At 40.1% G+C, this 24,057-nt stretch overlaps 2 protein-coding genes across 2 annotated transcripts in view; one reads left to right on the top strand and one right to left on the bottom strand.

The window, feature by feature from the left end:
• Positions 1-16,021, bottom strand: part of LOC114475524 (RAC-beta serine/threonine-protein kinase-like) — a 31,187-nt gene extending 15,166 nt beyond the window's left edge. The window contains exons 1-5 of the mRNA XM_028466410.1: positions 15,756-16,021; positions 5,918-6,048; positions 3,304-3,432; positions 935-1,046; positions 697-850 (exon numbers count right to left, since the gene is read on the bottom strand). Coding sequence (XP_028322211.1) covers positions 697-850; positions 935-1,046; positions 3,304-3,432; positions 5,918-5,963 — 441 coding nt within the window. The 5' untranslated portion in view covers positions 5,964-6,048; positions 15,756-16,021. The remainder of the gene's footprint in view (positions 1-696; positions 851-934; positions 1,047-3,303; positions 3,433-5,917; positions 6,049-15,755) is intronic.
• Positions 16,022-21,862: 5,841 nt separating this feature from the next.
• LOC114475744 (uncharacterized) lies at positions 21,863-24,057 on the top strand. The gene is made up of 3 exons (XM_028466819.1): positions 21,863-22,601; positions 22,761-23,043; positions 23,181-24,057. Exons 1-3 carry the CDS (start codon positions 22,315-22,317, stop codon positions 23,931-23,933), a joined length of 1,323 nt encoding a protein of 440 aa, XP_028322620.1. The 5' UTR covers positions 21,863-22,314; the 3' UTR covers positions 23,934-24,057.

The following is a 24,057-nucleotide window of genomic DNA, read 5'->3' as shown; positions in this document are numbered from 1 at the left end:
CACACACACACACACACACACACACACACACACACACACACACACACACACACACACACACACACACACACAGAGACAGACAGACAGACAGACAGACAGACAGACAACAAATGTTATGGAAATTCTTCAACTCTTCCACTTCCTCACAGTCCCAAGGCTACGTTTAGGTCCAGGAACATGGAACCGTTGGATTTTCTGTGAATCTGTATCAGGTAGTACCGAAGGAATTCGGTCGGGACCTAAAAAAAACAGCCTGAATGCATATGATCGGATCGGTGATCGTTTTTTTAAACTCACTGATCGGCCCAAGAATCCTGATCGTGTAAAACCTAATTTAACTAATGTTTATATGACAGTACTATTAAAATAAAATAGATAAAATACAATACACTACTAGCAATAATCCCATTTATTAGCGATTACTTTGAGAAAGTCACGCAATATGTTGAAATTCTTGATAATTGCCTGGCCTCTTTTTATTTTTTTAGAAATGACTTTAAATTTTGACTGTTTCATATTTACCGCTATTTAAAAACCTGAAACTGTTTTAAAATTAATTAAATATGCATAGAAGGATAAAGTCGATTCAGAATCAATAATATTTTGTGACCAATAAACAGAAACAGGCCTGTTTTCAATTTTGATAATTGCCATTGCATTACATGCATTTACTTTAGACTTTCAGTTGAAACTCACAACTTTGCTTCGACTATTGGACAGAGCCACCTCCATCTCCTCCAGACTACACTGACAGGGAGAACCCAGCATATCCATTGGCTCCTCCTCCTCCTCCTGTTCTCGCATTTTCAGACTATTTGCCACCGACTGGATCGCACGCATCCATTCCTCTCTGGGAGGAAAGAAGTAAAACACAAAGAACATTACTCAACAAAACCATTTAACAGTCTGGTATTGTTGTCATAGATTTTCTTGCCTCTCCTCATTGCTGTCCACATGAAAGGTGCGTTCAATGACCGTGGTCCACTGGAGGCAACGAATAACAAACGTGTTGGGCTTCGGTCTTTCCGTTTTCATTAACTGGCATTCTGTAAAAAAAAAAAATTTAAATTGACATGTAGTGGTAAAATCTGAGTAGATAAGATTCAATCTGAACCAACACAAAAGTTCTTATTCAGTAAAAATAAAGACTAAATAAATCCCACAAGAAACTAAACATTTTGCTATGCTCAATCAAAGCAGCTCTAAAAACATATAAAACCTATAATATCAGCTCTCTTGTGGAATTTGGTTTTTTAAATAAAAGGTGGATTGATAAAAGAACACAGTGACTATTTATTATGTTCTCAATTATTAAACCCTGCCAGGGACTCGTCATCAATGCCGTCATCATGCTTAAGATAGACTATGTAAAAAAAAAAAAGGAGCTGCTAAACATGATCTGTATGAAGTGAGAGCCACTGTGTCCGTGTTTCTAGACGGGTCTGGTGGGTGACCGACGTCGCTGAGGAGAGGGCACAGCGATGGAACCTAGTCCACGGCCAGTTTGGAGCGGGGCGATGCTGTAAAAGAGCTACCTCCATTGCCGGGCCCTTCCTGCCAGACCCGGAGCCGGTCGCAGTGCAATGCCACGTAGAAAATGCGCCCGGCGAAGAGACACTGATGTCAGGAATGCACCGATAGGTCTTGGTCAGCTTTAAAATCATAGGATACAGCACGAGATCATTTTTTAATCCAGATGAGTGCATCTCCTGCTCAGTAATTGTAGCTAAAAAGATAGCTGGTGCTATCACCTCCTTATTATGAAAAACAATCAATTAACATTTATGAATCGTTATGGAAACATCACGTGTCGAATAATTGATTAATCTAATAATCAATGTATTGGCACACTTCTAGTGTTCACACCAACCAAACAAGGAGGACTATCAGAGCAAACCAATCCTAGAGCATTTGAAACACTCTAGGATTCTTCACTGCTGTATTTCCCACATCCTCAACTTTGAAGGAGCATAGGGCAGGATTTGAGAAAAAATAAATATTAATTTCAAGGTTTTTTATGGGTGATGAAGCGCTATAACCAAAGAGAATGAGAACACATTTCTACCTATTGCCTTGAAAAGATTGTGTGATACATTTTGTACTTTTATTACGGGTACAAACAGCAGCACATTTCCGCTGATGGTGACGTCAAATGACGCTGTGTGCGTTCTCGATGGCTTGGAGAGACGTCCCAATAACCCGGAAATAAAAAAAGAATGAGAAGAAGACGGCTTGGTAACTGAAAGAAGACAATCACAGTGGACTTAACTACTGTTTGGTTCCACAGACGTACGCAGAGGCATGTGCACAAGTCTTGCAGTAAACAGTGACATGAACGTTAAGTAAATAAATAACCGTGTCACAGTTAGAGTGTGGATCGGGACGCATTTTCTCATCCGAGTCGGACCCAACAGTGAAAGCCTCTTTTTTCTCTCAAAGAAATTATGTATTTACTATTGTTTTAGTGGTAAACTGTTAATGTGAACATCAGATCAGCACACGGGTAACAAGCGACAGTGAAACATCAAGAAACACACAAGATCTATTTACATCATCCATGTATCAAAGATAAGGATAATCCATGTTACTGTGCAGAAAAAGGAATGCTTCAACAGTGTATTCCTTTAAAATTGTCCTCTGCTCCATTGTATATCCACCGCGGATCAGTGCGTAGCTGCTATAACAGGAAAACAACGCTATGTGACCAAACTCAAACACGTTACAAATATCCATCCAATTCCGACCTGTTCGGTGCCGTCGGGTCCCGTCAGGGTTTGGTCTTTTTTTTTGTCTGCCTGTAGTTTTGTTGTTTTAGTCATTTTGATTTTTTTGTTCTGTTTTTGTGTTCTTGTTGTAATTTTGTGTATTGTTCTGTCATTTTCGGCATTTTTGTTGTCAATTTTTGTGCATTTTTGGGGTCACTTTCTGTATTTTTGTTTTCTGTATTTTCCTGTCATTTTGTGTAATTTTGTAAACAGTTTGTGTGTTTTTGGAGTTATTCTGTAATGTGTTGTTTTGTGTATTTTTGTAGTCATTTTGTTTGTTTAAATGGTTGTTGTGTCTGTCTTTGTTGTCATTTTATGTTTAATGAGTCATTTTGGCTATTTTTGGAATTTTTTGTGTACTTTGTGCATTTTGGGAGTTATTTTGTGTACTTTGTTGAGCTTCATATTCCTTCCAACTTCTTGAATTACAATTTTTGGGGATTTGCTTTGAAGGCCACAAAAAATTAGACTGAGGGCCACATGTGGCCCTGGGGCCGTTAGCTGCACATGTCTGAAACATAGTGTTCAGAGGACTGACCTGCCACTGAGAAGTTGTTGAGTGGTGGAGAGCTTTGTTCATTCAGATCCAGTTTCTCTTTGTATCCTATAAAAGAACCGTCGCTCTTCAAGATGAAATACCGAGGCCTCCATGTTTTGATATATTCACCTGGACAGAAAAATAATTCAAGATGAACCTTTAGAGCAGAGATGGGCCACAGAAATGTGATTATCTGATCCTAGGACCACATTTTCAACATTCATGTTAGTATTTAGAAAAAAGACCAATCTGAGCTGCAATACAGGAAAGAACAAAGGCTTTTGTTTTTGTAGTCCTTTTGTGTGAGTTTTCTTTGTGTTTTTAGACATTTCGTGTGTTTTTTAATTTTTTTTTCCAAATCTTCTGGTCAATATGTGGAGTTTTTGTCCTCTTTTTGACTGTTTTGTCCTCTTTTTGACTTTTTTTTCTGTTCTTGTTGTAATTTTGTAGTCCTTTTGTGTTTAAGCAGTTGTTTAGTGCGTCTTTGTAGTAATTTTTTGTGTTTTTAGACATTTCGTGTGTTTCATTTTGTCTATTTTTTTGTCATTAAGGGGAACTTTTGTTGCCTTTTTGTGTTTTTCCAAGTCACCATGTGTGTTCGTTATATATTTTATTTATTTATTTATTTTATTTATTTATTCAGTTTATTTCCGACATGGTTACATTCACTTTTTTTTTTTTCTTTTTTGTACATGCCGAAAAAGGAGACGAGAGAAGCAGTTTGCTTATCCGGGTCCCGTCCCCTGTTTTACCATCGCAAATTTACATGGGTTTACATGTCTCTCTGGTCAAAACATTCTTGATTTCTTCTGAACGTCCATCTGTAGTCAGTGTTGTCCTCTCTATCTTTGTTTTTGTTGGCCTTGTTCCCTGCCAGACGTTGTTAGCATTCCTCCAGTTCAAGAATAGTTCCTCTTTCGAAGGTGTTTGGAAGGTTTTTCCCTTTTCATCCACAATGTCACCTTGTTTTGTCTCTACATCAAGGGTAATCCAGCTGTTGTTAGTTCCATTGGCCAACTTGTATAAACACATCACTACATCCCAGTTCACAAGCAAGGCAGTATTTTAATGTAATATATCTTAGTTCATAAGCGTGTTTCTAACTGCTGTTGTTAGTTTTATTGGCAGTGTTGTATTTTCCACTGTTAGATTTAACTTGTATAAACACATTATTATATCCCAGCTCATAAGCAAGGCAGTAATTTCATTGTATAAAAAAAAAATCGTGTTTCTAACTGCACATATGACAATAAACACTTTGAATTTAAATTTAATGTAATCCTTAATCACCCCACCACCTAGCAATTGAAATGAATAAATGACAGACCTTTTTTACTCTTGGTTTCACATTTAAATCGGTCTCCGTAAAATAATCACAGTCTGAGTTTTGTTTCCAGTGTTTATATAGATCTGGGTCCATATCCATGATTACCATCAGTAGTGTTGTTGTTTAGGTGGATCCTTCGTATTTTCCCAAGTTGTCCATCGTTTTGATAAGAACTGGTTTTCCGTCCTCTTCTTCCAGGATGTAAATCCTGCAGTTTTTTGACCAAGTCTTGACAATATTTCCTTCTTTTTTTATTTGGCGTGCTTTCCATGCAATGCTTGCATTTTGTTTCGTCAGGTTTTCATTGATGTACACCTTCGTTCCCTTGAGTTTATTTCTTTGCTTGATTATTTCTCCTTTGAATTTTATATTCGTGAAGGTTATTTTTACAGCTCTGGTATCATTTCTCTTTGGCAGGAGATGGCAGGAGTTGATATTGTCAGGGTTCAGGACAATGTCCTTCGACTTCAGGAAGTCAATGACCTGTTGTTCAATCGATTTTGTTTCTTCGTCACTCCTGGGTTTTATCTTTAGGCCTGTGATGATGACATCTTTCTCTCTTTCCTTTTGTTCCAGCTGTTCAACCCTCGCGTTCAACAATTTTATCTCTTCAGCATTTCTTTCATTCTTTTCTTTCAGTACCTTTGTTTCGCTTTGTAGTCTTTCCAGTGAGTTTTCCAGCGTCTTTTCCAACGACTTTATCTCGGCAGATAGGTTTCGTAGACCCTCGCGTATCATCTCCTTGACCTCTTCCAAACCCGAATTGGGTTCTGAAGGGCCTCCCTGCGGTTTTTTCACCATTTTCCTTCAGTCTTGGGCCCAGTTTTTCAGGCTGTTCAGGCTGTTCAGCTGTAGCCAGCTGTAGCCAAGGTCGTGTTATCGGAGCAAACGAAAACACGTCTGCTGTCTCCAAAGACCAGAGATCTTCTTGAGACCAGAGATCTTCTACTATTACATGGGTTTTTGTTATATTTCTTGTGCAATGGGAAATTCTGTTGGCATTTTGCGTGTCTTTGAAATCCTTTTGTATATGCTGCTGTTTTTGTAGTAATTTTGTGAGTTATAACTTCCAACTTCATGAATTACAATTTTGTTTTGGGGCCGCACAAAATTAGACCAAGGACCGCATGTGGCCCCCAGGCCACCAGTTGCCTATGTTTGCATCGGGGAATCTGTGACCCACAGCAGCACAATCAGACTAAAAATAGAGAATGTTACCTAATTAAATATAAAGTTTCAGTTTTAAAAAACTCTAAGGCTTTGGTAGTGTGATTTATCAAACCTTACCTCGTTTCTGAAGCCAACCCTCCCTCACTATACAAACTTCATTCATGTTGCGTTTGAGGTCTGGCAGGAAAACCACGTTAACTCCAGTCTCTGTCCACGTTTCAGACACAGATCAAAATGTTTAACTCCACCTGTTGGTTGGAAAAATAAACACAGAAAAACAATCTTTTGAAAAGCTCCTTTACAAACGAAGATGGACAAAAATACAATCCAGTGTGTGAATATTTTGATCGTGTGAACAAAGCTCTTAATGTGGAAGGTAAAGCAGTTCTAGAAGCAACAGAATTATAAGTTCTTTAGTGTTTAATGAGTGATGTGAGAAAATAGTAGAGGTGTAACGATACACAAAAATCACGGTTCGATACGTACCTCGGAATTGAGGTCAAACAAAACAATTTCGAATATTCGAAACTTTAGTAAACCAACTAAGTATTTAACATTATACAGAATATGAAAATAAAGTAAAAATACAGTGTGTACAGTGCTGCCTGGTAATAATATTCTCAAACAAAAAATACATTAAATATTATAGAAATAAGCTCACAGCTTGTTAACAGCTTTTAACAAACAAAGTACAGCACAGTTCCAGCATGTAGCCCTTAGTTTAGGCCTTCATATTTTTGGCCAGAAAAATGAACTTGTCCACGTTGTCTGCAGTAAGTGCAGATCTACTGGTAGTTACAAATGCAAAACATAAATGTGCTGGCTCATTCAAAACTTTAGTAAACCAACAATGTATTTAACATTATACAGTATACAGCGCACTCCAAAGGAGCTCATTGCCTCCACTCCGAAATCCTCGGTCAACCTAGCCGCCAGCCAATTTGCAGTGCCTGTTTATAAATGGTTTTACGGTAATTCCGAAGTGCGGAAAGAGAGAGAGAGAATTGTGCTTTGTGGGAGGTGATGAAGCGTTCGGCCGCTCCGTATAAAATAACGTCACCCTATACATACTCGCACGGATGCGGTCAGATAAAATTTTCACTCGCACACACTGAAAAAAATACTCCCATACGCGACCATTTTGGTCTCAGTCTCGAGCCCTGACATAAAATATTATTAAAAAAATAAGGTCCTCACAGCTTGTTAACAGCTTTTATCCGCTGCTATAAAGACCCCGATTACAGCTTTGACCAGATCTGAATTGCTAGGCAGAGGCTGCTTGAATGCCGAAGTCAGCTGCATTTGCACTAAGAACGTTTTTTTTCTTGTCGCAGTGATATTCACACTCGGGTGTTGCCGTTTCAAGTGAGTTAGCATGTTCGTCGTGTTTCTGGAAACATACCCGATCTCAGCTGAACAATGTCGACACACTGCCCTCGTTTTATCCACTGGTCTTTCTCCGTTGCAGTATTTCACCCGGAAGTCGAAGTGTTCCCAATAAGGAGACTTTAGCGACAGGGGAGGGTCCTCCAGCTCTAATTTCTCGCTAACGTTAGCCATGATGTACACAGGCTACAGATGTAGCTGCAGGCGGAAGTAAACACAACCAACTTCCATTCTGTTCCGGAAACTCACCAGTGCACAACCCTGTATCCGAACTAAACGTCCTGTACCGAAATGGTTCAATACAAATACATGTATTGTTACAACCTTAGATATTAGCATACACTTTATTAATTGCGGGATTTGAATTGTGAGGTGATCTTAGATACATTTTCACTCTATATAATTGATGCCAAAATTATAAGTCTCCCTGTGTTTGTAGTGTATTTGTTTCCAGAATAACACAGACAAAATGTTCATTAAGTTTGATTCGAATATTTTATTGACAATGATTTAAAACAAAATAAGGCAAAAACAAGCCATCCAAAATTATTAGCCCCCTGACCATTAATAGTCAATAGTGTACGCTTTCTAGGCTTGATCGGTATTAAAATTTTGATACCGTCAAACTGCCTACCTATTTTACCACAGTATACAGTATTACCGTGACTAATTAAAAATGATTAAGTAAGCATTAGACAGTATTACCAAGTTGTTGACTTGTGCCTTCACCATTCAGTAACTGAATACCAAACACTAATACTGAAACAGTAACACTTACACTTGATGTTGTTGACTTACGCAGCGGCCGCGCTCTTGGTCAATGTCCTCTCCATGCTCACAGCCTTCCAGTATGAGCTGTGCAAAGACTTCAGACTCAGAACCCAGCAAAGTGGGAGGAGACGTTGGTTGTCATCGATGTGCGTCTCCGTGCCCGGCACTGCGCGATCCAGGCCACGGGAGAGTGATGGGGAGCATGGTGCTCCAGCAACAGACGCAGTAGCTCGAACTCACTAATCTTTCCGACGGGGAAAGAAGCGACATCCTGGACATGCCCAGAGTCCCAGAGGGGCTCTTTGGCTTCGCGCTGGCCTCCATGCAGTGACAACGCAAGGCTAAAAGTAGGATAACAAGGCCCTCTGCCTCTGTCTTCCTCGGATGTTCCCTTTTTCCCAGCTCCACCTGTTCTGCTTTCATGCGTGCACCCGAGGGTACTCCCCGCTGATACAGCATGGTCCGGTGACAGCCGGGAGAGACAAACATGTTCTACGGTATTACCGCCCAAGTCTAACGCTTTCTGAGCCACAAACGACAGCAACCTCTTGGAGTAGTTCTTTACTAGGTTGACACAGGTCTCCTGAGGGATTTTGGGCCATTCTTCCATTGCATATTGTTCCTTCTGGTCCAAATTGCGTGGTTTACGAGCATGGACATTCACTTTGAGCACCCGCTATAGATTCTCAATAGGATTGAGGTCCCGGCTCTGTGTGGGCCACTCCAGCACCTTGGTTTTGGGATCCTTTTGATGTGTGCTTTGGGTCATTGTCTTCTAGAAAGACCCAGAAATGACCTAAGGCTTGATTACGAGCAGAATTCTGCTTGTTATCCCTAAAGATTTCAACAAACTTTAATTTTTTATGATTCCATGGACCTGAACAAGGCTCCCTTTGCCTGAGGCTGCAAAATAGCCACAAAGCATGATGTTCCCACCACCATGCTTTACTGTGGGAACTGTCTTCTTAGGGTCTGTCTTTTTAAGGCCTCTCCCTTTCTTCGCCAAATGTAAGCAACATCCATTTGTCCAAACACCTCCAGTTTAGTCTCATCAGACCAAAGCACTAACTTCCAAAACGTATCTTCACCTTTTAAATGCTCTTTGAGTATTGGGGGTTCTTCTGGGACTATGGCCCTGAAGTCCACTATGATTGAGAGCCTTCACAACTGTGTTTCTTGAAACATCAACTCCAGAAGAGGCCAGGCAGACAAAAATTATCTTAGCAGATGTCCGGGAATTCTTGCTGACATCTGACTATTTTCCTCTCTAGAATTCTTGAAATCTTGCGCTTATGATCACGCCCAGGTTTGTTTCTCACAGAATTTGTCTCTTTGTACTTGGCAATGATGCAATGTACAGCAATTCTAGACAGTGTGAAACGCTTGGAAATGGCAGTATAGCCTAGGAAAAACTAAGAATATATATTTTTAACAATTTGAGCCCATTTTTGCTATTTTTTACTCTTTTTTTAACCAAACTTGCCATATTTTAACCTATTTTAATCAGGGATGTAACGATTCACTCAACTCCCGATACGATTCGATTCACGATACTGGTTTCACGATACGACTCTCTCACGATTTATTTTACAAAATGGGACTCATTGTCAAAATAATTCCTTGAGAAACTATTCAAAACAATGCAATTTAACTACAAATAAATCTTGAATGAAATAAATAAAGGAATAATACAAATGAAAATGAAGCCTATTAATTAAAATTCTGGTTCTATAATAAACAATGCAAAACTGCATAATAGTTCTTTTTCTTTTAAAAGTGTATTTTGTGCCTTAACAATTGGACTTTAAAAAAAAAAATGTGATTGCACTGATTTACGTCATATTTGTTTGGACCAGCAGAGGGCGCTGGTAAAACAGTGGTCGGTTGGCATGCAGATATCTTGCAGTGAAGAAGAGAAGCTATGCTAGCAGACAGAGCTAATAGAAAAACGTGACTTTTACAGATATTCAAGTAATATTACAGATATTCTTTCGGTGCAAAAGGGGTAATGAATCATTTATTAACATATTTAAGAGTAGAAGGCAGCCAGAAAGAAAGTATTAGCAGACTCCGCCCGCCGCCTACACTTGCTGGTTAAAAAAAAGTATTGCGATTCAATTTTCAGAAAATCGATATCAATTGTGATACCTATGAATCGATTTTTAACTGCCTTACGATTAATCGTTACATCCCTATTAATCACTTTTTCTTGCATTATTTTTGCTCCTTTTAATGCATACTTCATCACATATCAATGCCTTTTCTGCATATTTTTTCCACTTTGAAGACATTGTCACCATTTATAAACACTTTCAACCAATTTTCTACCTATTGTCACACATGCTGACCTTTTATTGTCACTTTTAACCTCTTTTTACTATATTTCATGCTTATTTAGCAACATTCACGATTTGTCATGCCCATTATTTGTAAAGTTAACACTTTGAACCCTTTTTATCACTTATCTGTCCATTTTTGACCACTCTAATTTGCAACTTTCAACAAATTTCTGTGGCTTTTAAAATCCCATTTCACCACCTTTTCCATAAATTTTGGTAACTCGGTAAGATGACTATATACTATGGCCCAAATTATATTAAACTTCCTTCCCTTTCGAAGGAATAAATAAATGTGATTATTACAGATTCATAGAAAAACGGACCATCATTTTGCTGACTTTAAGACTTAAAATTATAATTGTAATTTTAAAATCTGTTGCTGTCGCAATTGAATTGTAATTAAGTTTGAATATGAACGGTTACGATTTAACGCTAAACTGGGGAACCATGTTACAGTTCCATGAACTGTTCTACACATTTAGTTAATAATTATTCAAATATGTTTTATATCAAGCTTTCCCACATTTTGCCATTTTAAGAATTATAAACCTAGGGGTATACTGAAACAAAAAAGGCTCAAACACCCACAACAGAGTATTAAAACCTACATTTTCATTGATTAGAAAGCCTAACAAGAAAACCAATAGATTGGAAAGAAACTAGATGATAGATATTTGTTTTTAGTGTATTTTACAACTGCGGCTTAAACAATGACGCAACTAAATTGTGGATTTTTCCCGGTTTTATAAGCTTCATGTCGCCACAAAATTGAGCTCTGTCACATTAAACCAGGTGGAACAATTAAATTGTTTACATTAAACCGTTTTTGCTCGCACTGAATCATTCTGATCACTCATTTTGATATGATGCACACTGCCTCATCATAGCAAAGAAATGTTGTCAGAGAGAGAGCCCGCTGCAGCAGAAGCAGCAGGGTGGATGAAGTAAAAGTCAGCCAGTTAGTAATAAAAGAATAAACAGCATGAAGTTGTTAAATCACTGCCTTGAGTTTTTTCAGTGCTCTGGACTCTGATGGAGACGCTTCCGTAAGCGTAGATCAGTTCTAATCTCCACTCCGTCTACAGTAAAAGTCAGCCAGCTTGTAATAGTAGTATAACAGCATGAAGTTGCCAAATCACCATGTTGGATTTGTTCAGAAGTGATCGCGTCTGTATTCTGACTCAGAGTCCGGCTCGCTGTGATCGCTCCGCGTTCGTTCACAGTAAGAAAAGTGGACAAAATGGTGCATCAGTCAGGCTTCAGTAAAAAGTGACCATAAAAAGTAAATGGACTGATATTTAGATGTGGGGCAGTGAGGAGGTGACTTAATGTAGTAAAGGAAACTTATCAATTGAAACACAGAAACTTCCGTGAAACCTAACTTGAGTATACACGCCTGCTTACCTGCCTTTTCTGATTGGCCGAGTTGTCTGAAGGGCACCCACATCAGCCAATAAAGTGTGTCCTATGTTGGGTTGCGGCATTTGTGTGGATTTTTCTTAGAAATTGCTAAATTATTGTAATGCGGCCAATAAAACTGTGCGCTTTATAGCCCGGACACTACGGTACATAACCCTGGTTCTATGAGTAATGAGTGAGATGTTTCACTATGGGATGCACACTCCCAGCAGCTCTCAGAAGCACTTTTTCTCAATCCGCCAATCCTGATTGGCTGATGGAAATTGTCCATCCGCCAGGGACACTCCCACCTCCTAAAAGAGGTAGGGAGGATGGGCAGTTTCTCATTCAAATAAGCATCTCTTCTCACTCATTCGAGCAAGAAGGGTAGTCTGGTGAGACATCTCACTCACATTACTCATAGAACCGGGGTTATGTAAATAACCTAAAGTTCTATTTCAGAGTATTTCTTGAGATGTCTCACTATGGGATATGGTTACTGCAGACATATAGCCCAGAGGGCAGAATGTGTACATATCAGGACAGTAGAAGTGCCACGCAGGGAGAAGAATATTGCGCACTGCGCATTTTCTCTTGCAGCAAACAGGTCCACTTCGGCCCGTCCGTAACAGGCCCACAATTGTTGCACCACCAGTGGGTGTAACCTTCATTCCCTGTACACCAGCGAGCCCCTGCATAACAGGTTCGCGCGTACGTTCAGGATCCTCAGAACATGCTTTGCTCTAAGTGAAAGGAGACGATCGTAGCTGTACAGGATCAGTTTGCATGCCAGCAAAAACAACCGACGAGAGTGCAATCCGCCTTGGCGGTTGATATACGCCACAACCGTGGTACTGTCCGTCCTCACCATGACATGATGCCCCACGAGAGAAACACCACTGACAGTTCCAAATAATTTATGTGAGAGCAACGGAGGTCCGCGTCCTAGCGGCGCCTCACCAACCTGCCATCATGAACGCCACCCCAGCCTGTCGTCCGTGGAGATCACCTTCCTAGACGTAACAGTCCTCATGGAGACACCGTGCTGCAGGAAATCCGAGGTCCGCCAGTGGCGCAGAGCAGCAGTGCACTCAGGCGTAACCAACACTCTCCGTGCGTCAGGACGCACAGGACTGAGGCCCATGTGAAACCACCCAAAGCTGGAATTCCCTCATGTGGAGGCAACAAAGGCGGATCACGAGGATGGCCGAAGCCACCAACTTGAGTAACCGAAGACGTAATCTGAACAGAACTGATTTGCCCGGTCAAAACAGTGTAAGGCACGCACTGAATGTCTCCACCCGCTGCGCCGAAAGGTGCGCGGTGAGAGGCACTGAGCGCAGGGACAGTCCCAGGAAGTTTGCCTTCTGTGTAGGGAAAAATATGCTCTTTTCTGCATTTATCACGAACCCCATAACGGATAGGTGATGAGCACGCGTGTGTCCTGGCCTCTGATTCCTACTGTGCCAAAAGCAGCCAATTCTCCAGATAGGTGGCCAAGCGAATGATAACGGGGGACAAGCCGCTCCCAACAAGGAAGGCCGAAGTCTCCCGCCGAGTGGAAACAGTGGACACTGTCACCACTCTGCTTATTGTGGCAGATTTTGTTTTTACGTGTTGCGCCTCAGGGTGCTTGAGCGATGTACATATCACTCTCACTTGAACAGGTGTGTGAATGCGTGCTTGTGGACCCGGGGGAGAATGAGGAACATCCAGCTGCATCACCAGGGGGGAGGAAGAGAGCGGTCAGGCTATTTTCTTTTCCCTCCTCGCCTGTGTGCGCTGAGCAGGCTGTGCCGGCAAAGCTGTAGCTGAGCCGGTTTTGCGCGCCAGCCAGGTGGGACGGAAAAGCGGAGAGCTTCATCATTTCTTTTTGGCTTCACAGCGCCGCTGCTTTCAAAACACAGCAGGGCAAATTATCCCGTCCGGGACCACAGGCACATCCAGGATGTCGGTCTTTTCTGTGTCAGAAAGCTTAGTGAGGTTGAGCCATCATGCTCGCTCCTGAAGGGCCACATTGCCCATCACTTTCCCCATGGCCTGCACAGAGCAGTGCTGGGTGGGGAGACACACATTGGCCATGATCGATATCTCCTCCATTGTCGCTGGGTCAAAATCCTCACATAGTTCTGCTTGGTAAGCCGTGGGAGAGGACATTCATCACCCTGACCGAGAGCGCAGCTGCAGCGTATGTCCTGCCAGACAGATCCGAATGGAGACGGTTCGTCCTGGTTGTTTGGTTCAAGACAGCAGCTGGATCGCTGGTCTCTGGAAGTTCGGATACCGTGGTGTGGATCTTGGCCGGGTCGTTCACTGCCGTGAGCGCTCGGGAGAGGGACCAGCGTGCCGAGGAGCCTGAAAGCGTCTATGGTAGGCAGGCCTGGGACTACAGCTGGTGTGCTTAAGTCATGGAGCTCAGTGCAGAGCTCGGAGCGGGGCGGTCACCGGAGTGAGAAAGCCACTCAGAGCCAACGTGCGCCAAAGCAGCAGTGTTAGAAAAGAGCCGACAGCTGGAGCTGGTTCGACCTGGTGTGGTCTTAGCAACGTGTAGATCCTATCAGCATCCTTCGGCTGAAAACTGAGGATCCGCTTGTGGACAGTTGATAGAAAACTGATAGAAACGCGAGATGTGCATAGGAGAGATAAGAGGTGTTTGAATGAGGAACTGCCCATCCGCCCCTTCCTCTTATAGGAGGTGGGAGTGTCCCTGGCTGATAGACAAGTTCCACCAGCCAATTAGGATTGCTGGATTGAGAAAAAGTGCTTCTGAGGGCTGCTGGGAATGTGAATCCCATAGTGAGACATCTCACAAAATATTATGAAATAGAACCGGAAGCAAACTCAAGAGGAGGGTTAACTTTTATTTGGTTATTTATTTCAGCCTCAGTAACTGTGATTAATTGTAATTGAACTTTATTAATTGAGAATGTAATCATAATTGACTTTATGAGGATAAAAAAATAATAGTCATTTAATTATAATTGGAAAAGATGCAGGTCACTGTAATTGTAAATGAGTTGTAATTGGTAATACTAGTGAGTCATGTTATCAGTAAATATACTGTGTTCCTCATCAGATGATCCAATGGAGGATTAACATTATAGACCTTGTTGTGTTTGTTGGGGCTTCATTTTGGTTTTTATTGATTCCAAATTGCGATGTAATCCAAAAAACTCCCATTTTCCTAAAACATAATAATGGATGATACCAATATATATACTTTGATAAAATCTTCACTAAATTATGTTATTTGTGTCTCTCGTAACTTTTTATCCACTTTGTAGGTTCTATATGCGGCACATAAACCTCATCCAAATATTTTTTTAATACATCTTTTTGTTTTGTGTCATCGAGTGATTTTATTTCTCATTTCATGTGTTTGTGTGTAATTGTCTTGTTTGTTTTTGTTAACATTTAGTATCGTTTTTCTTTCTTATTTGTGTTTATTTTTTAGTAATTGTAATTGAGCTTTAGAAAATTGAGAACGTGATTGTACTTGACTTCTGAGGATAAAAAAAATAAATGTAATTTAATTGTAATTGAAAAAATTGCTGGTCACTGTAATCAGAATGTAATTGCAATTGAAAATGGGTAATTTAAAATGTAATTGAAACTGAAAATGTAATTGACCCCAAGACGCACACACGGCTGCCATAGAGCGTCAGTGAGTTTAAACACAGTCAGCAGTTTGTTGTTGTTTTGCAGTAAAAGGTTAACTTGTAAAATGAGGTCAGGTGGATTTAAAAAAAATAAGAATGCACAAAATGACAGCGCATACGTTTCAAACAACAACCAACCAACTTTTAATGACTAAATTATTCATACTTTTGTTAGAATTAACGTTACTAAACTAAAGTGCATTAGCTTAGTTTATTGTATTGTAAAGTCCCACTATATGTGTGTGTGTGTGTGTGTGTGTGTGTGTGTGTGTGTGTGTGTGTGTGTGTGTGTGTGTGTGTGTGTGTGTGTGTGTGTGTGTGTGTGTGTGTGTGTGTGTGTGTGTGTGTGCTGCTGATTGAGCATTAATGTTGTGTTTTGGTTGTAATAAACACGAGCTTTACCTTAGCGGTCATGTGCTTCTCTTCTAAGTTACTGGAGTCACTTTGGTCACAGAAAAGTTGTTCTGTTCGATGTTCAAACGGTTCATCGGTTCTCGGTATGGTTTCCGTTGTGTTCGGTAAGGACTCAGGTCTTTCCTGAGGCCTTTAATCGGACTTTGTCCCACGCTGCACTGCTTTAGAAGTGCATTAAAAACAGACACTAGCTTTAGGACAAGGCCCTCCGCCACTCTTCTTCTTCACAGCTCCACAAACAGCAGGCTGTGAGCTGAGAAACAACACCGCCACCTACAGGACAACAGCTGACACTGCACCAACAATCAGAGCTTAACTGGGACAAAACTGATATTTTGTGTCCAGACCAGCAGAGGTGTAAATAGTTAAAGATGAGTAGTTCTTTTTTCTGGTATCTGTACTTTACTTGAGTATTTATTTTTTTTGGCAACTTTTTACTTTTATTCCTTTAGTTTTTTAAACAATTATTGGTACTTTCTACTCCTTATATTTTTAAAAATGAGCTTGTTACTTTGGAGATTTTACTTGACACATTTCATCTACAAAAGTATTTATTATAAGTACTAAATTATCCAGGTGTTCAAATGTAACAGGTTTAACTTGTTTCCATTGACCAGTTTTCTACAAGTTCTTAAAAAAAAAAATAAAAGACATGAAATTTGCTGGTTTAAAAACCCTGCCTCATTATTTAAGGGACATTTGTTTTACTTTTTACTTTTTTTTTTTTACTCAAGTACATTTAGTAGCATGTACCGCTACTTTTATACTTTTACTCAAGTAAAGGAGCCACTTCAATACTTATTTTTCTTTTACCAGAGTCATTTTTCATTCAATTATCTATACTTTCACTTGAGTACTGAGACTTGTACTTTTGCCACCTCTGCAGAAATGTAACTGACCCTTATATTTTCAGTTCATGTGCATGATTATTATTTTTAACCAAAAATACACATTTTAAAATCCCCACATTTTTCATGCTTTTATTTGTTAATTTTTCTCTCTCTCAAGTAGTGCCATCGTACCCCCATTTGATAAACACTGCACTACATTATCAGTGAGAAGCTGTTATTAAGTCAGTGATTCTCAATATGTGGCTCTTTATGTGTTAATTAGGGCCCAAGCACAACAACCCTATGTGCATATGTACCTATGAACCTCGTTTTTATTATTATCATCATTCTTACAAAAAAAGTGATTGTATTTTTGAGGGCCTAAACATGTTCAAAAGCTCTTGAAAATTTGAAAGCATATTAGGACTGGTGAGAAATGTGATATTTTTGGGAGAATAGACCCTTTGATTGTTTGTAAACATTGTGACATATTTTGTTGGGGCGGGGCTTAGCCTGGAGGCAAAACCACAATTGTCTTTGTGACGTGGGCCATTAAGGGGTCAATTGTATATGTGAATGGCAAAATGACGTATTGTCGCCCCCTTGACAATTGTATTTGCTCCCAGCTGGCACTGATGACATCATCACTGTGGAACTTCTGCAAAATTCTGACATCATCACTCTCTACAGTGATGACATCATCAACACCGACAAACACAGATTCCGTGCTTTGATAGAGATACTTCTTGCATCCAACACTGCACTGTTAAAGTACTTCACACATTCAGATTTTTATTTTAAACATACATGTTTATTTGGTTGTGTTATAAAACAATCTTGACAATAAAGTATAATCTTTACATATGTAAATATTCCTCTTAGCAGCCTGTTCTTGGATGATGTGCTACGCTTATAGAAGTTATTAAGAGTTTGTAGAGCTAAGTAGATGCTAAATAATTATAGCAGATTTCATTTGTATGCCAAAAAAATGAGTTATAGTTTAACCCAACCGTCATTCATAGTCATAGCGCCACCTATTGGTAAAAGGAAATCATAGGCATTTAATTTGCACAGAGCATTGTAGGAAAGTTTGTGATATAATCCTTGAAAATGTTCAGCTACGTCTCAACACTTTAAAATTTCTGCCACACCCCGACATACAGTACAACACACCTCAACGTGCGCCAGCATTATGTTTTTATACCTCTCGACCTATGACCCCCCCAGGTTGCGCATGCTTAGTTCCCGAGTGTGAAAAGCCTTATTGTAGACATGTTTTTAAATCACATGGTTATTTCTTATTACTGTTTTTTTTAGTCTTGTTCTTTTTTTTTTTAATCTTGAGATTTTTTTCCCCCGGCATCCCAAAAAAATAACTAAGGAAGCGCATTTCCACCAGTAAAACAAACAAACAATAAATTTAAAAACTAGAAAAAGGAAAATAATGATAATTCCAAAACCTAAGTCATAATTATAATATAGCGATAGCGACAAAGCTATGATTGCCTTGATGTAGTGATCCTAAGTATTAAAAATGACTAATTTTACAACATTCTCCCCAACTCATCGCAGCAGCTTGGAGACAGAACTCCATAATCAAAGGAATTCACTCATTCATCTTAGAACACAAAATAGATTCATATATAGATGAAAGGAAGGAGAATTTAATATCTACTAAATAACTTCTAAAACTGTCCAACTATTCGACTAACTGGTCAAAATCATCGATTCAGATGTTATGAACCTGCTGGAGCTTTGTGAAAGCACAAGTTCACAGAAAATTAACATCAACAACTACAAAATAAATCAACTGACAAATGACATCAAAAAAAAATCTACAAGGTTGTTTTACAACCAATCCTCTGCTGCACATTAACACAGGTGTAAAGAATACTAATATTTCCTACTCCAGTAGAAGTACTGGTACTTGATTGAAATCATACATAAAATATTCAAGTACAAATAAATTGTACTGAAAGTAAAAGAGTACTAGTTACTTTCACCCCCACGTTTATTGTTGGTAATAAATCTTGGTACGGTTCCCTTGCATACAGTAAACATCTCATGTTGAAACTTAAAAAGGAAGAGACCAAATCTTATTTTATTTTCCACAAAAGCATCTGTATAAAATAAAAGATTTGTCAAAAATCAGTATCTGGTGTGATACAATGGAACCCTCTAGAAAATGATCTAAAATGTTGTTCAAATATTCTTCAATTCAAATATAAGTATAAACAGCACATACTTAACGTGTATAAAGATGAATGTGAAAATTGTTAAATTTACAACAACTGTTGTTTTAGCAAAATCCTTTATAATAATTGAGAAATAAAATATAAAAAATAATAAAGAAGTGAAAATTGTTAAAATCGAAAGTTGATTACATCTGTTCTGGGCTATTGTTATCTTTTGGCATCGGTGAGGCATCTAATTTGTAATGTTTTTGTTAAGAATGGGGGAGGAGTTTATAAGATCTTCATCCTACTCCTGTTCTTCTTTTCATGGATTGTATTATTGTTGTGTTTGCTGGATTGTTGTACCAATTTATGTTGCATTACCATGAAAAAAGAATAAATAAAATGGAATGAAAATGAAAAAATGTACAATTCTAACACCAATAAATTCAATTCAAAATAAAAAGGTTATCAGGCTCTAAGTAGATACATTTATAAACTCTAAAAATTAGAAAAAAATAACCTCCATTCAATGCTGTTTTGTTGCTGTGCATTACGTTTAATCTGATTGGTCGGCTTTGATGTGATGCATTTAATTGTTGTAGGTCATTTCATTTTTTTGTAGTTTCACAATGTCTGTTGATCATTTAAAAACAAAACATAATAATTTACTCAGTAATGGTTGGCTGTAGAAATGTAGCTTTACTGTACTTCTTTTAAAACATAATTAGGTACAACTAAAATGATAGATTTAGAAATACACTCAAAAAAGTACAAGTACTCATAAAAGCAACTCAATTACAGTAATGTTATAATCCGTTTAATTCACCTCTGCACATTAAAAGTTTTTGCCCAAGGCTGCTGCTCTTCCTGGAGAGTGAACGTTCTAGTCAATAACAAAGAGGATTAACCACCATGAAACCACTTCCTGTTCTACACAGTAATGTCTATGTAAAGTGAAAGGAGTGGTGGATTGTGAGTGTGACACACAATCCTCCTCCTTTGTGTGTTTATATTCATGTTCAAACAAGCCGTTTACCTGAATGTATGGATTGGCCCCTGCAACAGAACTGCTATTTATTTACTGTATGTCAGTGGAGACTAGAGTAATGTGAAGCCACCTTTTCATTTTCATTTTGAGGCACACACACACACACACAAACACACACACACTTTGCATACAGTTAGAGCAAAGACAGAGAAGCAGCAACACAGTCAACAACCTCATCCAGACTCATTGAAAGCATTAACAATACAATCCATCTCCAACTCAAACATGTAGTAGTAATCATGTCTAGGGCTGGACAATATGGACCACAACTCATACCTCAATATTTTTTCTCAAATACTCCCCCCAGGCGCTGGAAATCCTCTCCTCCTCTTCATCCCCGTCCCCAACACCCCACCCCCAGACCCACCACTGTGACTGTGTTTGTGCTTTGTGCATGTACGCTAAGGAGGTTTTTTCCTAGTTTTACACTTACCTCCACAATAGGGAATTTAGTCTAAAACCAGTCTTTTTCCTCTCACCTCTCCTTCTGTTGTTTTCCCATTTCTCATCTAAATACGGGGCGCCGCTCTCGTGGCGAACCACAGTTCTCTCGCTCCTGTTCCCCCATGTTATAAGTGGTATATGTGATTGTCTTTTCGTGTTTTCTTGGACGGGATGAAACCGAAATGAAAGTTGTTGCTCTGTTGCTCTGGAACATGTGCAATGACAATAAAGTTGATTCTGATTCTGATTAAATCTCAATAATTTTAATTCAAATGAAGTCTGACCAGAAAGACAATTCAGGGTTAAATTTGCTGATGCAAAATGTCACAACGGCACATTTATTAAACAGTTGATTTGGTTGATCAATTAAGAATACCTTGATCTGGGATGTCGGGCTTCTATTTTGTAAAATAAAGACATTTTTTTATCATAAATGTTCAATGTTAAATATTCACAGGTGGCCATATTGGATTTTTCCATATGCCAGTCAAGGTTACTGTCAACTAAGCATCATATTTAGAATCCTGAGGTCCAGAACCATAGAAAAGTGTTTTTAAATTTAATTATGTGACTTTTGGTTGCCTAGCAACAGAAAACCTGTATTTGGTTGGTGGGGGGCCTTGGGGTTGGGGGTTGGGGCCGGGGTGCACTGGGTCCTCGGCTCCTTGGGGTGAGTATATGGGGGGCGGTGGCTGCCTCTCAGCTTGGGATCTTGAGAGCATCTGGGGGGCTGCTTGGCCATGTGTGTGTGTGGGGGGGTGCTCTGGCTGCATCTTCGGGCTCAGGGCGGCGCCTGGGTTTGCAGTAGTGATTCTTGCACATACATTGGTCTACGATGAACAGGCATGAATTGGACTGTGGGATAAAACTCATACTGGGCTTAACTTTAGACACGTTGATCCCAAATACCTGATTTAGGTTTTACCCCTCACTCCTTCCCTGTGTCCACAGCCACCACCATTATAGCTAAACTTCACACTGGTCACCAGACTGGCTTGATTACACAACAATATACACAACTACAACTTCACATCTCACTCTCTCTTTAAAATAATCAGTTCTTCCACACCCTTTCCATTTCCTGCCTTGAGTCTCTCCTCCCTGTTTCTTTCCCCCTCCCCACCGCTCACTCACCCAGGTGTAACACTGCCCTCATTTTTCATATCCTCCTTATAATGAAGTGTTTCTTATCCTTCCTTAGGGAGGGCTGGTGATGGTCACAATAATGCAATAAAATAAATTCATTTATTTAATTGCATTAACAAAACATGCATTGCTGTCTTAAAATGATTACACTTCTTGTAGTGTTGACCTTTGACAAAAAAAAGTGTGCAGACAAAAAAAGAAAGAAAGATTGGGTAGCTTTTTAATTTATTTGATTTTTTTAATAGAATTTGAATGATGGATAATGGAAAAAAATTAAATAATTTAAAAAAATTAAATACAAAACTAATCCTATCCGTTGGTTCCACAGCGGATAAGAAGAACCCTCGGCTTGTAAAGTCCTACGACCATTCTTCATTAACAAATGCAAAATCCAATAAACTATAATAAACGAAATGGACAATACAAATAAATACTCAATTGAGCTATTACAGTTTTTCTCGATTGCTAAAGCACAATTTCTAGATCTCTGAGCACAATGACCAGTTGCCTAAACACTTTAATAAATCTGGCCTCTAGTTGGCTTAACTATAAACACATTTCACCTCAATCTCCAATTTCACAAAACTCTGAACACATTTGCATTTGCCAAAACACATGTTGCAGAACTCTAAACACATTTGCACTGCTCTAAACACATTCACACTTATGCTAAACACTTTCACACTTGCTAAAACACACTTTTGCTCACACAATGCAAAATGGTAGACTCAGACATCAAAAGTTGAACACAATGAAAGCACGGGTGTCATTGCTTAAACACTGTGACTCAAAATTGAAGACACATGTGACACCATCCATATTGGCCGCTTGAGAATGCACAACGACTCAAAATTGAAGACACCTGCCAATGATGTGACAACACCTATATAGGCCAGTTTAGAATGCACAGTTTGCTGAAGGTGCCAAACGGCAACAGAATGTACAGAGGCGGAGTTCGTGTCAGAGGAGGGCGAGGAGCAGGCCAAGGAGGGCGAGGAGGGAGAGGAGGAGTGCAAGGAGGAAGAGCAAGACAACCACGTACAATCATCACAGATGAAATGCGAGCTACTGTCATTGACCATGTCATTGTCCATGGAATGTCACTGAGAGAAGCTGGACTAAGAGTCCAACCCAACCTCAGCAGGTTCTCAGTGTCCACCATAATTCGGGCATTCAGACAACACAACAGGTATGTACTGTAGTTACTTTGTCTAAATGTTTGTAGCCCACAATCTAAATTGGTTTCACCACATTACGTTTGCTTTGGGAGACTGGACATTTCCATTGATGTTTGTATTGTAGATTGTAAGTCTTTTTTTGAAGAGTGAAAGCATATTTGTTTCTATAGGGTTGAAAGATTGCCACATCATGGTGGAAGGGCTCCCCTATTTACAGCACAGCAAGAGATCCTCATTGTGGACATGGTCCGGGAAAACAACATCATCAGACTCAGGGAAATAAAGGAGAGAGTCATAGCTGACAACATAAATTTTGGAGGTATTGACAGAGTCAGTTTGGCCACCATAGACAGAGTCCTCCGTCGCCAGAAGCTACGCATGAAGCAAGCTTATAGAGTTCCCTTTGAGCGTAACTCGGACAGAATCAAAGAGCTACGTTTCCAGTATGTGCAAGTAAGTATACATACGGGTATACAATGTTGATTGTTCACAGTACAGTGGGTGTACAAGCTCACTGTACTGCACAGTAGCCCACAGTGTACTGTAGTACTCCTTCTGTGACACTACCCATACTCTATTCATTTCCACAGAGAATCTTGGGGTTGGACGCCATGATGAGACAACATGAATACATCTTCCTGGATGAGGCTGGCTTCAACCTCACCAAGAGACGGAGGAGAGGCCGTAACATAATTGGCCAAAGAGCAATTGTGGACGTTCCTGGCCAACGTGGGGGGAATATCACCCTATGTGCAGCCATGACCTCAGAAGGGCTTCTCCACAGGCAGGCTCTCCTTGGGTCCTTCAACACCCAGCGTCTCCTCACATTCCTGGGAGACCTACGGGACATCCTGATTGACCGTGAGCAGCAGAATCTGGTTCCAGCACAGCCTCCTCCCATCTATGTCATCATCTGGGACAACGTCAGTTTTCACCGCACCAACCAGATAAGAGAGTGGTTCAATATACACCAACAATTCCTCAATGTATGTCTGCCACCCTACTCACCTTTCCTCAACCCCATAGAGGAGTTCTTCTCATCATGGCGGTGGAAGGTGTATGACCGGCAACCATATAGTAGAGAGAACCTCCTCAGGGCCATGGACCTGGCCTGTGATGATGTGGGGGATTACTCAGGCTGGGTCCGGCATGCCAGAGCTTTCTTCCCCCGCTGCCTGGCGAGGGAAAACATAGCCTGCGATGTGGACGAGGTCCTGTGGCCTGACCCCACCCGACGACGTGATGCGCAGGCCCGTGCACAGTCCCCCGCACAGCCCCCCCCACAGGCCCCCGCACAGGCCCCCCCACAGGCCCCTGCACAGGCCCCCCCACAGACCCCATAGAACCTCTTTACTGTAAGAATTTGTGACATGTATCCCCATGTATGCTTTTGTTCTCTTTTGAAATTTGTTTTGGAAAAAGTATGTTTGTACAGGTTGTCAATAAATGAGGTTCCCCTAAAAATAA

The sequence above is a fragment of the Gouania willdenowi genome, chromosome 14, assembly GCF_900634775.1.
Source record: "Gouania willdenowi chromosome 14, fGouWil2.1, whole genome shotgun sequence".
Taxonomy (NCBI): Eukaryota; Metazoa; Chordata; class Actinopteri; order Blenniiformes; family Gobiesocidae; genus Gouania; species Gouania willdenowi.
This window is presented reverse-complemented; position numbering and strand designations above follow the sequence as displayed.